The sequence below is a fragment of the Micropterus dolomieu genome, linkage group LG22 (assembly GCF_021292245.1).
Source record: "Micropterus dolomieu isolate WLL.071019.BEF.003 ecotype Adirondacks linkage group LG22, ASM2129224v1, whole genome shotgun sequence".
NCBI lineage: Eukaryota > Metazoa > Chordata > Actinopteri > Centrarchiformes > Centrarchidae > Micropterus > Micropterus dolomieu.
The window spans coordinates 24,182,679-24,200,597 of NC_060171.1; the positions used below are offsets into that span (position 1 = coordinate 24,182,679).

At 40.2% G+C, this 17,919-nt stretch overlaps 1 protein-coding gene across 1 annotated transcript in view; it reads right to left on the reverse strand.

Annotated features, from left to right (window-relative positions):
* LOC123961626 (receptor-type tyrosine-protein phosphatase beta-like) overlaps positions 1–17,570 on the reverse strand; it is a 36,452-nt gene extending 18,882 nt beyond the window's left edge. The window contains exons 1-3 of the mRNA XM_046037144.1: positions 17,435–17,570; positions 1,464–1,485; positions 1,028–1,219 (exon numbers count right to left, since the gene is read on the reverse strand). Coding sequence (XP_045893100.1) covers positions 1,028–1,219; positions 1,464–1,485; positions 17,435–17,494 — 274 coding nt within the window. The 5' untranslated portion in view covers positions 17,495–17,570. The remainder of the gene's footprint in view (positions 1–1,027; positions 1,220–1,463; positions 1,486–17,434) is intronic.
* Positions 17,571–17,919: the final 349 nt, after the last annotated feature.

A 17,919-nucleotide genomic window follows, 5' to 3' on the forward strand; every position in this document is an offset into this window, starting at 1 on the left:
ACACTAGTGTAGTATAGTGCTTGTTGTATAGTGTATGGTTGTAGATGTTTCAGTCACATTTACAGTCTCAGTTACACTGCCATTAGTCCGCTGTACTCCATAGAAAGAGCTCGTTCCCTCTGGTTCAGTCGAGCTCAGAGACACAGAGGATGTTGTAAAACCAGTGACAGTGAGATTCATGACTACATCAGGCACTGTGAGTGACAAAGAGGTGAACATAATGGACATAAGATTAAAAATAACATCATCGCAATAACATGAGACCAAGATTGCTATCCCTAGAGCCATGTTGCTAACATGACTAACAAAGACATATCAAACCCTGTCTGTCACATCAACACAAATGCTCCTGAAATCTGCACAACATCAAGAAGATGTGCCATCAACAATGTCCAGAGCTACAACCCAGATCCAGCACATAAAGTACAGCTCTGAGCTAAAAGATGAAATCATAGCAGAGAGTCTTCTCCACCAGGTGTCCTCAGCAGGATAGCTGACAGTGTGAGCCCCATTTGAACTCTTACTTACTTGTGTATTGGGAAAGAGTGGTAGTCTGTCCGTCAGTAAGACCATCACCTGTCACTGCAGTGACAGTTACATTATGCTGAACACCAGCAGTCAGGTTAGTTATGGTTGTAGATGTTTCAGTCACATTTACAGTCTCAGTTACACTGCCATTAGTCCGCTGTACTCCATAGAAAGAGCTCGTTCCCTCTGGTTCAGTCGAGCTCAGAGACACAGAGGATGTTGTAAAACCAGTGACAGTGAGATTCCTGACTACTTCAGGCACTGTGAGTGACAGAGAAGTCGTTAATAAGAATTAATATTTTCTGCTCCGAACCACTCATCATTAGTATAATCTTTGTATTTGAGATGTGGTTTATTCATACTGAGACCTGTTTTGTTTGTAATCATACGAACTACAATCAATGCAGCCATGCTGTAGGTACTATATTGTATAAAGTCATTGTTGTAGACATGGTTAAGGTCTTGGATATAAGTGATTCAACAAAGTAAACAGACTTACTTGTTGTGGTATTTGTGCAGCAGTTGGAACAATTAATGAAGATTTGATAGACTGTTCCAGGAATCAAACCAGTTATCGAACCGTTTCCAGAGATATTGTTCCCAATGGATAAGTTACAGTTTGGATCATTTCCATATGTTATACTTGTTGTTGTTGTTGTTAAGTTTTCTGTCTGAGTGCTGTCACATTGACCTAAAAGATAGAAGAACAAGAAGACAAACAAGACCAATAGAAGAAATAAGCACAAATATTTTAGCAAAAAAATATTTTGTAATAATATTACAGATCTGACAGGAGCAATGTAATTAACAAGCCTATATTTAACACAAAATACGGCATTGTGTGAGAACCTATATTTCTTTAACTATATAGAGACAAATTAACCAAAATATAGTACATAAAATAAAACAAAGAAACAGCACAACAGTGTACTTACTGACACATTGTGATTGGGAGATCTGTAGAGACGAGGACAGAGAAAAGTTAAGTAAATAATGTTGCACCAGTAGAGGTCAGCACTGAGTTTAAAACAGTTTCAGAGCATCAACTAGATTCAAACACCTGTTTAGTGTCACATGGCATCAGTCAATTTAGCAAAAACTGTTAAATTTGTAACTTTTCCTTGTTTCACAGCAGGCTTTTGTAACCCTGGGTCAAGATGCAGGCACAGATATTGATATCCACCCCTAGTTCTTTATTAATTCAGCCATCCATCCATCGTCAACCGCTTATCCTGTGTACAGGGTCGCGGGGGTCTGGAGCCAATCCCAGCTGACATTGGGCAAAAGGCAGGGCCACACACAGACAGGCAACCACTCACACTCACATCCACACGTAAGGACAACTTTGGAGACACCAGTTAACCTAGCCTGCATGTCTTTGGAGGGTGGGAGGAAAGAAAACCCAGAGAGAACCCATGCGGAGGACATGCAAACTCCACACAGAAAGGCCGGGGCAATCGTGGTTTGAACCCACAACTTTCTTGCTGTTAGACAACTGCGCTAACCACTGCGCCGGCCTCTTTATTAATTAATTTTGTTTAAAATGCAGTCAAACATAAGTATCGCAACTCTAAACATACTGGAATCAGTCTGTAAAAAAATTTTGTTTTTATTTAGAAAATCCAAACTTCTTATAAATATTTATAAACTTCATATATTTAGAAACAGAAGAGAAAACTAAACTTTCATCAAGACACTTTCATCAAAACTACTACTAGTATTATGGGATAACGTCCCACTGTTACTGATGAAAAGTGTTTGACTGCCAGTGCAAGGAATTAGAATAATAATAATACCTGATGGTCAGGTATTACCATACCATTATCATAATTATATGGCCTCAGGTAATGTTATGTGGCCTCAGGTAAACACGATTCTTCCTCCTTGTAGGATCAAAGACTAACGATTCTTCCTCCTTGTCCACAGCAAAGACTAATATCACACACTCACCCATGTATCCACACAACTCTAACTCTATATTTCTACTGTGGTTATCACCTGTATCCTGGTATCACACCTCTGATTCCACATTACTTATTAGCCAAAACTTAAACAGCCCAGAGTCACTTATTGACATGTTGCCTTTCAGTCTGTTGACCACAAAGCTAAAAATTAAACGCATGACATCATTGCTCAAAACTGCATCATGCTCACAGATAGGGTCAATCATTAACTCCGAATAATGACAGAATAGACTTAACAGCAGTCCTGCATCACACATAATCAAATCAGATTGTACTTTCAAATAAAATGCTATATTCAAGGTTGGGCTGGACAGGGCAAAAGCAGTACTTGCTCGCTCCGAGTATCTCGGAGGGTATGAAGAAGAGAAGATCAATCCTGACTTGAATCCAGCTGAGCTGAGTCACAGTCAGTACTGTATTAATGCAATACACTTCAACAGTACCACAAAGTAGATTGACTAATAATTTTGTGAAAAATGTCCAGAGCCCAAGGTGACCTCCAATGTCAAGTTTGGTCTAACCAACAGTCCAAATCCCCAAAGATATTAAGTTTTCAACGTTATAAAACAGAAAAGCAGCAAATCTTTACAATGAAGAAGCTGAAATGTTTGGTATTTTGCTGAATGAATAATTTTAATGATTAATCAGTTATTTTTCTGAAAATCAACTAATCGACTATCAATTTCAGCTCTCATTACAACTATCATGAAAATAGGTTTTATTACACATTGTTGTCATATTTAACATGTTTTTTAAAAAAACAAATTATTGCGACTTTGTTAGGTTGTGAAATATTTTACAGAATGATTAGATATACCAACTGTTTTAAGCAGTTTTCACACATTATTCTAGTTCTGCATTAATATTATGTTGTAAAAAATTCTGATTTGTTTTTTATTTCCAATGCAACAGACTGAGAGACAAATTCCGCAGCTTAGCTTGTCTCCCTCCTATTGTGTTAGACTGCAATTGTTTTAGCTGGGTGTACCTAATTAAACTATACTAAACAAGGCAACAATTGGTCTTTCATGACTGAGTATTATGTAGTGATGTGCAAACAATCTGTTTAGTTCTTACATTCAGAATTATGATTACATTGTAAATCTTGTTCAAAATACTTTGATACTTTTATACTTTTGTACAGTTTTTTCAATTGCTAAGAGGCCTAAACTTAAGATACCGCCTTTTGTTCTTTAAACACCAACTCTACATTTCAAAATGCAAAGAAACATTCTCTACTTACACAAACTATATCAAAACACAGCAAACCTGACCCAAAATCAAATCATTCTGTCAAAACACTAGCAAGTTTTCTTTCCAAGAGTCCAACAGTTGATGGCATTACAAAAACTGCATTACTTTTCATGTTTCAGCTCTACCTGCATACAGCAGCCAATGTGAAATCCATTGTTTTTTGTAATTCAGTTAAGTGACAGAATTACAGAAGTAAAACCTTTATTAGCAACATGAAATTGCAGCCAGTGATCAACAAATAATTCAACCTATGTGGCTTTCGGTTCAAAATCACCGCTTCAGCGCTCGGGACGCGCTAGCCGCCGGCAGGCCCTCGCCGATCTGTCCGCCCCGAGGGGCGGCAGCCGGAACACGACTGGGCTCACAAACCGTGGTTCACCGGCGAGCCTTCCCTGGCGGTCCTCCGCTTCAGGGCGCCACCGGGGATTCCCGCGGGACACCGGCCACCAGCCGCGGGGGTGTGGTCCCCTTGGCGAAGTTCGCGTAAGCTTGGCGAAGCCTCGCGAACATTTCCCCGTGGTGGCTAAAATCCAAGGGATTCTCCCCGAGGGGAAATCCGCTCCGTCTGATACAGGTTACGAGCGGATGCCTTCGTTCCCTGTCTGTATGGAGGAAATGGGGAGGGTCAGGGCCATCCTGCACCCTTGTCCAGGTTATGTCCCTAAGGTTCCGGCCAGACTGGCAGGGTCCACGGTGCTGCAGGCGTTTCATCCCCCACCTCATGTGACGGCGGAGGACGGGAGACTTCATCTTTTCTGGCCTGTCAGAGCACTGAGTATTTACACTCTGAGGTCCTCCCGGTTGAGGAAAGCAGACCAGTTGCTGGTGTGTTTTGGGTCCCCCAAGGCTGGGCTCCCCGCTTCTAAACACACCATCAGCAACTGGATCGTTCAGACTATTTCCCTGGCCTATCAGGTGCGCAGTTTGCCTTCACCTATGGCCGTAAGGGCGCACTCTACTCGAGGCATGGCGGCTTCTAGGGCCCTCCTCGCAGGGGCGTCACTCCAGGATTTGTGTGATGCGGCTGGCTGGGTCACCCCTCACACTTTTATCCGGTTTTACAGTCTGGACCTGCCTTCTGCACCCGGCACCCGTGCGCTCTCCTCCTAGTCGTGCCGTCAGGTTCTGCACGCTGGGGGCAGGCGTGGTTTCGGTGCGGCCTAAGTGGGTATCTCGTTCCCATAGTGTCGTCACCGACGCAGTTCGAGTTCCCTCGAAGGGGAACGTCTCGGGTTACGTATGTAACCCTTGTTCCCTGAGAAGGGGAACGAGACACTGCGTCGGTCCACCACACCTCACCCCGCCAGGAGTGCCTTGCTTCATAGAAAGGGCTAATGTGTCCTATGTGCCGGCGTGCTTATATACCCCCTCCGGTTACGCCGTCACACACTACCGTTCTAGTAACACCAATAGGATTGGAGTAGTTTCATTCATAGTTCAGCCCTGCCACACCCAGGGGCGTTCCCATAGTGTCGTCACCGACGCAGTGTCTCGTTCCCCTTCTCAGGGAATAAGGGTTACATACGTAACCCGAGACGTTTTCATGGGCTTCTTGAAGTTAGAGAGGGACGCCCCTGCTCTGATGGCATGGGGTAGTTTGTTTCACCATTGTGGTGTTACAGATGAGAACAGCCGGGACTGAGATTGCTTTGTGCTTAGGGATGGCAGAGCCAGGTGGTGTTCATTGGCCATAGTGGCCAAGAAGGAACGTAAACGTATTTGAAAGTATTTTTACACATTTTGTACCAAAACCCACATAGGCTGGATTATTTGTTGATTACTGGCTGCAATTTCATGTTGTAGAAAGCGTTTAATTCTGTAATTCTGTCACTTTTTTTCCTACTCTGCATTCCATAAAGTAAAGATGACTCAGTCCCTTTTACATAAAATAATTTGTTGCCAAAAATGTAGGGTGGTTTCCAGTAAAAGGTAGAAAGTCATTGTGCTATAATTAATTGATGTGTTCCTCTTGGAAAGAAAACGTGTTAGTGTTTTCACAGAATGATTTGATTTTGGGTCAGGTTTGCTGTGATTTGATATAGTTTGTGTAAGTAGAGAATGTTTCTTTGCATTTTGAAATGTAGAGTTGGTGTTTAAAGAACAAAAGGTGGTTTTGAGCAGAAAATGTACTATTTGGCTAATTTTGTGAGGTAGGTGTGTTGCTGTGTTAAGAGTTTCGATAAAGTGTCTTAAGTTTAGGTAAACGCTTGTAAGCAATTGAAAAAAACTGTAATGGTATGATCCTGAACAGACCGATGTAGGGCTAATTGTGTTTAAAACATGTGACTACAGATTAGGCAAAAGGATGTTAGCAATTGTAAAAAAATGTAATTGTATTCATGCTAATAAAGAAAATTTCAACTAGAAATTAAAATAGAATAGAATAGAAAATCGTCAGACCAGGAAACTGAGAAAGAAAAGGTCCATTCTGCATTAAATGTTGCTTCTTTCACCCACCCGTCCCTGGAGACCGGCGTCCTTTCCTTAACTTTTCTTTTTCTACTCACAACTGTGACCCTTCTCTTCCTTCCAGTCCTCTGGGACTTCATTCTTCTTTCTGAAGTTAGATGGTGCCACACAGTGGTGAATAAGGAGTTCAAGGGTTCAGTACTTTTGTACTTTTCAGTACTGGTGATGGGTGTTTACATAATATATGAGAAGGTCAGTACTATAGAATATATTGTGTGTTGAGATCCACCATCGTCAGTACACAGTCTGTATTTGATTCTTGACAGCCTTTTTGAAACCTAAAACATTAACCGACCCTTACTGTTGGGGTTATTGTGGCTGTTAGTAGGTAGTTTGATAAAAAAAAAATAAAACCTGTTACTTTGGTTGGGGTTTTTACATTAGCAGAAGGAACAGCCTGTATGAGGAAGTATTCTGCTTCTGCTGATTGTGCAGTGGGTTAGCGTGAGAAAGCTTCACATTAACACCCTTGTCAGAGAGAGAGATAGAGAAGAGAGCGTGTAAATGGGTTTTAGACAGTTTCTCACAATTCGTAAGTTAGTGACACACTTTTATTTCCTCCATAGCAGATGGTTTTCAAGTGATGACAAAATGTATTCATATCTATAATTTTAGTTATAAAAGTGCAGTACACTAGAGGGCTGGGGTTGCACCAGCTAAGAAACCCAAAAAATAAAAAGGACATAAGGTTAAGTTGCATTTAAGGAATGTGTTAATGCTTTGCCAGTAAAACGCTTTGTCAAAGTGTTAGTGTTAAAAGGAGGTTGCCACGGCTTCACATGCTAACCTAGGTAGACTTCAAAAACATGACACTTTCAAATGATAAAACAGTTATGATTTAAAATGGTTTACATGAGTGTCTGTAATGACAGAGGTCACTTGCCTTAATGAACCCACAGAAAATGATCACCAAGCTCCCCAGCTCTAGCTTTTAGTGACTAAGTAGCTGTTACATTTACTCTACCTAAATAATGGATTCTTATCTTGGAACTATGAACATTTGTCTGTATTTTTGTAACAAGCCTGGCATACATCATAAGCATGTGTCAACAGGGTTTGTGTAGTTACTCTCACTGCCAGAAGGGGAGACAAAAGTTCAGCATTAAGGATATTATCATGGAGCTGACAAAGAGCGGAGCTTACTGAGTCTATCTGACGTTAACACATTAAGATTCAGTGTTTCAAGTTGGATCAGACCACTTTTTATTGGTAACCAGTTAACTACACTCCAACGGATACTTTTACATTTGAACCTTAGATTTTAAGCAAACATGGAAGAGATGTCCTGAAAGTGAAGGAAGTTCGAACACCTAAAATTGGATAATAACCCGACAAACTCAATCTGCTGATGAGGTTCATGTGATATGATCAGAAGCTCCAGAGCTGCTACCACTACGGCCTTGTGGTGAGATTGTTTTCTCAACGGCTGTTTCCAAGGTCAAGAATGAACTCTAAACCTCCACAACAGATACGTTTAGGTATATTCAGTAAGCTGTATTTAAAGTTGTGTGGTGAAAGACACAGTGTTACATAAACATAGTTTGAACTTCAGATCTTGAAACCAGATAGAAAAACTGCTTGCTCAACCGCTCCAGAAAAATATGATAAAGGTCACATACCAGTACGTGAAAGCTGGGTCTTAATATGATGCCAATCTCATGTTTTCATACAAATATTCATGTCAAGCTGACCTCTAGGGATGTGACTTTCTCTGAGCTATGACTCTAAATTGTTTTATTTCCCTTGGCGCCCTTCCTAAGTATCACTTATTTTCTCCTGACTAAACAAACAAAACGACGTCTCAAGCCATTAAAGCACTCAGAGAGGAGAAATAATCCAAGCGCAAAGTCCCGTTGGGAAATACTGCCCTAGAAATACTGAAGTTCACATAATAGACGTCTTTTTTTTTGCGCATCCACTGGACTCAGCTCCACCCATCTGCTCATCCTCCCTCCCTAATTTAACCCTCTCTCTTACCTTATAGGATCACTTGGATTATTGGGCAATTCATTGTGGTTGCTTTTCTTTCTACCTGATATGTGTTTAATATGTGTTCCAAGAAGATGGTACTTGTGTTTACTGAAGCCACTAAAAGAAAAAGAGTACAATATTTTTCTGGTTGCTAGTACAAAGCCCCACAGTTATCTCAAGAACTACACAGTTACAACAGAAGCTCTCCAGTGTTACTGCTTGCAACCATCAGACTTTCACTTGAGGAGCAATATTTACTGCTCATTGTGAAAGATACTTGGCTGGGAATCCCACGCCAATGACCCCTTTGCCCTGTGTACTGTATCTCTGCCCTTTGACTCGGCCTGTCTGAAGGAGGAGGAGGAAATGGCTGTACTGACCACTATATAAACATTACATCAACCCTTAAGGCAGCCCGCCTGCCACTCTCTGATTCCCTTTCATTCCTAACAGTCTGCCATTGCTGCTTGGCTCCCGATAACGCCCCAGTTCCTTCCTCCATAGTAACACTCAAAAAACAATCAAAGAATCACAAAGAAATCACCTTAAAAGCTGTTTCAATTCAAAAGCAGTCATTTTCACCTTAGCTCCTCATAATCTGATAACTTGGAATGAAAACAAGAACAAAAGAAATGCACAATATTTCATTCCTGCTTCTTGAATTACGCAAAGCTGCATTACATGTAAAAGAGTTGCTGGTGGCGCCTCTTTTGACTTGCTGAGTGGAGAAAGTTGATTCCTCAAACCAAACTGTGTGCGTGTGTGTATGTGTGTGTGTGTGTATGGAAGGTAAACCCCCATGGAGTTTGTGTGTGGATAATAAGAGAAGCATGAGAGAACTTTTTTTTCTTAGCTGCAACTGGTAGCCTGCTGTGTGGCACAGGTGGTGTTTTCTTTTCAAATGAGAGTTCAGTAATATCTACAACACCTGTAAATATATTTTAATCCTAATGTTATTGGTGGAGTCAAATGAAGCATTCGAAATTGTGGGCAAGCTAAGACAATGGTTCATTCCCAAATAAAATGTTTTTTTATGCTCCTATGGACAGTGCTTGATTGACAGCTCTGTTAGCTCGGTTACCTGTTCGCTTTGTTGCACCTGTTAAGGTGGAATAATTTACACCTGTATCACAGTTATTATTTCATGGAATTTGGTTGCCATAAAATTGTACACCTTCAACTAACTTCAACCTGACTAGACATCTAACTGGGAGAGTAACGGAAATGACCTGTGTGGGTCTGCCGGGCCGCTAAACATTTTGACATGACACTATTTTATCAATAATTTGGGACATTTTCAACTAACATTCCTGCATGTGTTTAACTATTTGAGTCAGGCACAGTCATAGTGAGATCAAAGTGAGTCTACAAAACATTCACTTCTGTCTGTGAATTCAGCTTTAAAGACTGCTTGTGTGTGTATCTTTGTGTGTGTGTGTACATATGTTCAAAAGCACGTCACAAGCAAATACCTCTCTGACAACTTTCCACTTCAAAAGGCAGAAGTTCATCTCCTGACCCAAACATCACATACAGTATGATGTGTGGCGAGATCAGTGAAAGTTGCAATTCTCACTTTCTTCTGTTAGCTTCTCATAAATTGACAGCTTGTCTATTTAAAGTTCATTCCCTCAGTAGCTCATGACTGACCTACTATTGTTTCTTTCTAACATAACTTCCCAGCCCTTCCTGAGCCCACCCAGAGACCTCTGATAACAGATTCAAACAACATAAGGACCTTTAAGTTAAGCACTATGCTGTACTTTATTCCTCCAACTCATTAAAGGTCAAATAAAGGAAGACAAGAGACACACACAACATTGGCTAATATATCAAGGCTTGTCTCGTTTAAACTGGTCTCGGTTTACTTAAAGCCATTTTAGAGAATTGCTGCTGCCAAAACATGACTTGACACACTGTACACTGTAGTGTGACATATGTAGTTCTCTCACACCAATCTACACCATTGTGTTTGTTTTACATTATCAAGCAACACGTTCTTGTAACACGGTCTTGTTCACTTTCCCTGAATAATGTGCATGATGTTTGACCTTTTCTACTGTCCATTCCTTCAGAGGGTTTAAAGGAATATACTTGATTTCAAGGGCGTCACTTTGTGTTGAAAAGTGGTGGGGACAGATGTTAAAAACTTTTAACACCCGCAACACCATGTCAATCGAACAATGGCAAAACCACATGTCCTGTATAAAAAGCACCAGTGCATGTAAATTACATTAAACCTAGGCTATCCAATATCACTGCTCTATAATATGACAAAATAGAAGCAAATTAAGGAATAAAGTTAGCAATGTTAGCTAAAGATAATAATCAACCATATCTTTAGATGTTAAGTTAAGCTGTAAAAAGTTAAAAGTTAGAGAAACACCATGTCACAAACCAGACTCAACAGTGTGGCTCTTTGGGAGAGAACGGAAAACTTGGACAAGAAGAAACTGTGTCAAGGATTTGTTAAAGTTACTCATTTGGGGTCGTTTTATTTTCAGTGGGCTGGGGTCTACCCCACCAGGCAGGACCCCAGCTGCAGACTGTGCAAGGATGCCCGTGAGACAGTACAGCACAAAACAGCAGGGTGCAAAATGCAGGCAGGAACAGCGTACATGGAACGCTATAACCAGGTAGCTGGCATAGTGTACATTGCACATATTTGTTGTTAATTGTTAATCATTGTTGTTTTATTGTTATTTCAATTTTTTTATATTGTCAATTTATATATTTATGTACACAATATTCTCTTCCGTTGGAATACGTCTGCACAACACAAACCAGAGTAATGCGCATGTAAATATCTGCCACGTTGTTCTATCGCAAATAGTTGTATTATTTTTCTCTATCCTTTTATTATTCTTATATAACTTACATCTGTTTATTCCATATTTAAATACTTCTGCATCTATTTATGTCAACTGTATGTTTGTCTACGTGTAGCACCTTATCACCAAAGCAAACTGTGTGTGTATGTGTAAAACACTACTTGCATTAAAGCTCCTTCTGATTCTGATTCTGATTCAGGAACATCTGCCATGAGTATGGACTGGTCAAGGTCACAACAGAAGACACCTCCTAAGGTGGTTGAGAATGACCGAGCTAAGATCCTGTGGGACTTCAAGATCCAGACTGACAAACTGGTGATGGCTAACCAACCAGATATCATGTTGATCGACAAGCAGCAGAAGAAGGCTGCAGCAATAAATGTGGCAATCTCAAGCATCAGCAACATCAAGAAGAAGGAACATGAGATGCTCAAAAAATACCAAGGGCTGAAAGAGGAGCTAGAAAAGATGTGGGGAATAAAAGCAACAGTGGTGCCAGTGGTTACCAGAGCCCTGGGGGCAGTGAATCCAAAACTGGGAGAGTGATTCCGGCAGATTCCAGGTACAACAGCAGAGGTCTCTGTCCAAAAGAGTGCAGTCCTAGGAACAGCTAAGATATTGCGCAGAACCCTCATTAACAAAACAGGCAAAATGGCTCTATGGCCCCCAGTTTGAGAACCACTGCTTTAAATGTATGTGTTTTATAGATTTGTATTCTGTATAGTATATTATTTATTTCCATATGATCCTGTGACTATGTACATGTATGTGCAGTTTGTATCTTTGTTCACCTGTCCGGGGACTGGTCAAATTTCAAGTACCAGTATTGAATATGTTTATTATATGTGTTCCCGGTCAAATAAACTTGTAATAACAGTAAAATAGCATTTGAAAGTAATAGCATTTCTGTGAGAATACAAATGGCACAAAACCATGCAAGATTCAATTTGAGTGTCATCCTGTGGAATACCATAGGGACAATCATTAAAAAAATGCAAAAAGCCGTGTCTAAAAAAATCGACTGTGTCCAAAAGCTCCCAGCGCACGGCAACTTTAACAGCGAGTCTATTTGACTTCAGGTGTAGTATCAGCCTCCCACACTACAGTCCAGCTGCTGTTATCACTGGCCACATCAGAGACTATGCAAATGTGTGACGTGGTATTTACTGTCCCCAGCACAGTCCTGAGCAGCTGGCTGCAGATTCCATCTGTGAACAACACATTTTCCATTAGAGCTTCCTCCTAACACTGCTGGCCATGCAACAGGAGAAACATGTGCATGAATGCATACATATCCATACCCACAGATTCTAGAAACAGAGGGCTGGGCCATTATGCTGATCATAGACACGTAATCAGTGTAATGTTTGAAGTGCACTCATCTGCAGGAAAGGAAGAACAGAGAAAGCATGCTGTAGGTTTTGTTTTACTAGTGACTGGCTTCTTTGTACTTTATTCAAGGGTGTAATTACTGCCTTTTAATTATCAAAGAAACTGTGACTATACATTTATTTATTATCTAGACTCTAAAGGACAGTGTATGCTGGGATAGGCTCCTGCCCAACGTGACCCTAGACCCATTGATAAAGATGCATTCGTTCATATACTGAACATCTCTACATTGTCATCCTGTACTGTGCCTCAGAACAGCTTACATTTGGTATTCTGAACAATTACCCCAACAAACTGCCACAGACCTGCAATATGGTAATTTTGTACTATAATGGGGCATAAAAATCTTACTTGAAATTCTAGTTATTAATCTGGAAACTTGCTTGGAGGCCTCTGGTAAAACGATAGCAATCTGCTGACAATAAAGCCTTTGAGGCCAAGAGAGGAGCCTGTGTCTCATTTACATGGACTGGGGAACTGTGACTCTTTGTTGTTCATTTTGTACATGCTCAGCTTCCAGTTGCAATGCTGGTCGACGTCAGCATGTTTGGGGATGTTAATTTGAAACTCTACTGTCTTAATACAGTTGGAAGGGGAGTTGGGAGTGGGTGGAGGGTGCAGCATACCACAAAAGGAGGATTTGACCTGTGACTTTTGTACTTTAGATCAATTATGGGATGTAAGACACAAGAAGGCTTGTGCTTTCTAATTTGGATACAGTTAAAAGAACACATTTTGGAGAGGGAAACTCACACGTCATCAAGTCATCACACATCATCCACATTTCACAGTAGCGCAAGGCATCATAATAGCAGCTAGCTCGAAAGACAAGTGTTCATCACACAGAGACCACAGCCACAAAAAACAAAGATGTCACCATTCTCTCATTTCTGTCTGCTGCTAGGAGGCTACAGACAGAGAAAGAGAAAAAGACACAGGGCATGGGAACAGACAAAGACTCCATACCAGAACCCATGCAACGTACTTTTCCTGGGTCATTTATGGATACGTGTCAAGCTTTGCATGCACCTACATACAAATACAAATGTGGGGGAGGAGCATCAATTACTAAAACAGCAAAAAAAACAAATAAACATATCAGTTCTTCATGTTGTAACAAAAAGCTTTTCTTTTTAAAACATGTTTATATGTCATTATAAAAAGAAACAATTATACATTGTTATGACGAGTAAAAGGTCAAGGCTACAAGGCGCTATAACCTACTCCACCTCAGATAAACGGAAAAAGACTTGTTAATGACAAATTAATTCAGTAATCTAATCAGGAATGACAAGGTAAGACTACTATATGAACAACTGGATTCACAACTGACTACATCATACTGGTTTATCTTAAAAGGCCCTACATACCCTTTGTCCATCTGCACATATGTTACCTCTTCATATACCTATTCAGAGACAAGAGTGTTATATGTGATTAATTAGCTTAAGGGACAAAAGGCTGCATGAGTAATATTAAGCCCTGGTTAGTGGCTTCTTTTAAAACACATTCATGACACACAAGGAATTAAAGTAATAATTTGATTACATCAGGTGAGTATCCTGTTATAACAGAGATCAACAAAAATCTCTGCCATACATTCACAGGACCACATTTAAACAAGCTGTTTATGTATGTGACAAAAAAGGTCCTAAACTTTTCTTGCTACTGTTTAATCAGCCTGTTATAGCTGATCGGGGACGGTGAGTCAGCCTATGAGATGTAGAGACTATTGACAACAGGCATCGTGGTGTAGACAAGCTTATCACTCAGTTACCTGAATATGAGGTCAAAAACATGTACAATTCCATCCATCCATCGTCAACTGCTTATCCTGCTTACAGGGTCGCGGGACATGTACAATTATTAAACCTTTTTAAAGCTAAAATTGAAATCAGTTTAAATTAAACAGAACACCTTACCAGAAACAATCACCTTGAAATGGATAGTTAACATACAGACGTGTAGTTAGGTGGATTATTAACGATATCAACGGTGGAAATACTAGATGTGCAATATGGAAAATGTCATTATGCAAAAAATGTCCTTTCAGGGAAGCATAACATTTCCCTCTTTTCTATTGTAACTTCCTTTGTGCTTTTACCCCGGCAACTGTAATGAAGCTACTACAACTAAAAAGACAAAGTCATCTTGACTATGGTCTCTTTCAACTTCATCATCATCAGATTGTTTGTCAAACAAGCTGTGTCCAGTGACAGACAGGAAGTGGCTATTATTATGCCGAATTTGACTGCAAAGAAGAACGGAGAATTTGATTGTGTAACAGAGTTACATAATTATTCACTATGATCATACCAGGATTTGAAACGTGTATATTTAGATATTCAATTTTACATTTTTTTCTGAACACCACATTATTAATTCCACTAGTAAATCTATCTAGACTTTTTACAAGCCTGCACTGATCGCTGCCAATACTGATCTTATTTCTTGAATACCAATACACAGTCAATAGAAATGTCCTGCTTCTGCTATCCAAATGTGTGTGTATGTGGGATGGTGGGGGGATATGTGTGGGAAAAGAAAAAGTTTATCTGTGCATTCCTGAAAATTACTTCCTGATGTAATGCACTTTGGCAAAAAAAAACAAAAAACAAAACGTGCTTCATCATTTGTGGAGTAAAAGGCAGGAAAGTTGGCAGCAACAGGCCTCATAAGAAACATCTCCGATTATTAGACATAACTTTTATTAGAACTTTTCACTAGTTATCAATACAGTGCCTCCACTAATTACAGTCTTCAACATTACAAGAGGCCATGACACATCTCTCTCTGTCTGGTGTATTGGATTCCATCAGACTGTAGTTGTACCTAATAAACTGGTAAGTTAGTGTGGGTCCAACAAGAGTTGTGGCTACAGGAGTGACAGGGACACTGAGCTGCACCTCATTCCATTCCTGATCCCCACATGCTATTCCCAACCTTTTTCTTTCTTTTCAATTCAATTACATGGGGCTTTATTGGCATGGTAAATGTTTACATTGCCAAAGCAAGTGTAAAATAAAAAAAACATGTACAGATCAGAAAACAGAAGAATTGTGCCATATCAACATATATACCGAAGTAAAACAATACAAATAACAACGTGTTGTGTGATTTGCTGTCGTGTTGTGTGAATTGTTTTCATGTTGTGTGATTTAATGTTGTGTTGTGGAGAATTGCTGTTGTGTTGTGTGATTTGCTGTTGTGTTACAGCGAATTGCTGTTGTGTTGTGTGATTTGCTGTTGTGTTACAGCGAATTGCTGTTGTGTTGTGGCGATTTGTTTTCATGTTGTGATGCAAAACAGGAGTTGTTTATTATTATAAAAATATAAAATATAACAGACTAAGAATAAGGGTGAAGGAATGGAATAGCACACGTAGGCAGCAGGGATTGTCTGGGCTACAGAGTGAGTTGGAGGTGAGTAAAAAATGACAACTCCAGATGTTAGCATGCTATATCTGTCTGGCACACTCTTTCACGGGCTCAGCTATTGAGTTTGAAGGGCTTCAGAGTCTAGAAGGCAGGATTTAAGGTGATAACAATTTTGAGTGCTTTCTTTTAGATGTTAATTATCAGTGGGTTTCTGCCTAATTCTGCTCTACATTCATTTGTTGGTGTTTTTCTGTGTTTGTCTTAAATGTATCTGCAGAAATCTCCATGTAAAGATTCACTCTCATACAGTGCAATGGGCTAGATGACAATCAAATGTTATGTCAGATTTTGCATTTACTGCGATGTTGAACCTGCCTGATGCTGTTGTGGTTATACCAAAGTAGTTATAGTATGTTCAGTGATATGATTATTTACGGTAAATTGGTATTTGTTTTCCTGACATCTGGGGTGTTTATTTGAAAAAAAAAATAGTTTTCTTCATTTACTGCCAGGGCCCAGTTCTGACAGTCCAGCTTTTGCTGTAGTCCAAGTTCAGGAGGAGACAGAAGAGCAAGGTCATCAGATTTGCAGCACATTGATCCAACTGAACAGCAAGTTCATTTATATATACATTAATGAAAGTTGGACTTAAATTTTAGCCCTGACAAACACCTCTTCTGTGGGTGAAGAATTCATCTTGTATGTCTCCAATTTAATCAGAATAACGTAAGTCGGAGTGATTGTCACGGAAATCTAGTATTATTTAATGTAGAATACTACAAAACAATTTACCTAGACATCTGCTGACACAGATGCTAGTTACAGCATCTGATTTGTCCCCACTCTTATGAATGGTGAGGATGTCAGGAAAATATCCTGAATGCAATAGATTTAACCTCTCTCTCTCTCTCTCTCTCTCTCTCTCTCTCTCTCTCTCTCTCTCTCAATGGGACAAGAAGGTGGGTCTGATGTTCTGTTATGCAACCTTTGGTCAGAGGAATGCGTTTTAAACACATCTCACATGGCAAGTCAGGTCAATGGATATCTATTTGTGCAATACTGAATAAATAATTGACCAATAAAGATATTATTACAATTATTATAAAGTTATTTCAAATACAACATATGGCATTAGAGTATTTCAGCCATTATTACAAAAGCTGGAAGTAGGCCTACTGAAAATGGTCCAACATCCTTACAACTAATATATTCTCTCCACATCTCCCAGTAAATAGCTCACCATTGTTAAACCTCCCCAGCTGAAGGTCGGCGTATTAATCACTTGCTGACATAAATTTGAATCCAATTAAAACTATAAAAGGACCGTCATTCATCTTATAGTAAGCCGTGACATTCTCCAAACCTTCTTTGCTGCTGTCACAAGGATGAAATCGTTTTGTAATTGCTGATATTTTTCATGAACTTTTCTCATAAGTCTGCCGCTGCACCATTTGTGCAGTAAGTAAATGGCATTACAGCACAGCCGCTACCTGCGCAACAGGTGCAGTCAACACCGGTGTGATAAAAAAAAAAACTGACCTTCATCTCCCAAACAAAGGGCCCTTTTGTTGTTTCCCATGAAGCAATCTCTAACGTTCCCACCTGGTTTATTTAAGTGCAAAGTGTGAATAAATTAAAGCCTTCTTACCCGGAGCAGCGCGCTGAAGAGAGTCCAAATAGACACGCTGAAGCGCAGCAGTGGCTTCATGATGCCGCACTTGGGGAAAAGATTCAAGTGACTTTTCTACCAGTTGAGTGCTTTCATGTCCAAACTTCTCTCTGGCGTGAAAGGACAAACGTTTAATATAAGTCTCAGAACTAACTTGCTCCGCCGAACTAACGTTTCATCAGGAGAATTAAAAGTGAAACGGGGGAACTTTTTTTGCCCGCTGTTCACGGGGAGGAGCGGCGGCCGGGCGCGTCACTCAGGGAAGTTTCAAGTGTGCCACTCCTCTCATCATCAGCTCAACCCCCTCTACTCCTGCATCCCCGCCGAAGCTTCAACCCGGTCGACACAGCCTGATCTGTGGACTATGACGAGAGGGCTGCCTGGTCATGCAGAAATGAGAAAGAGCCATCCCACATTCTTGCGAAAACTCGGCGACGTAGAGTGAAGGAATTTATTCGTGGGGT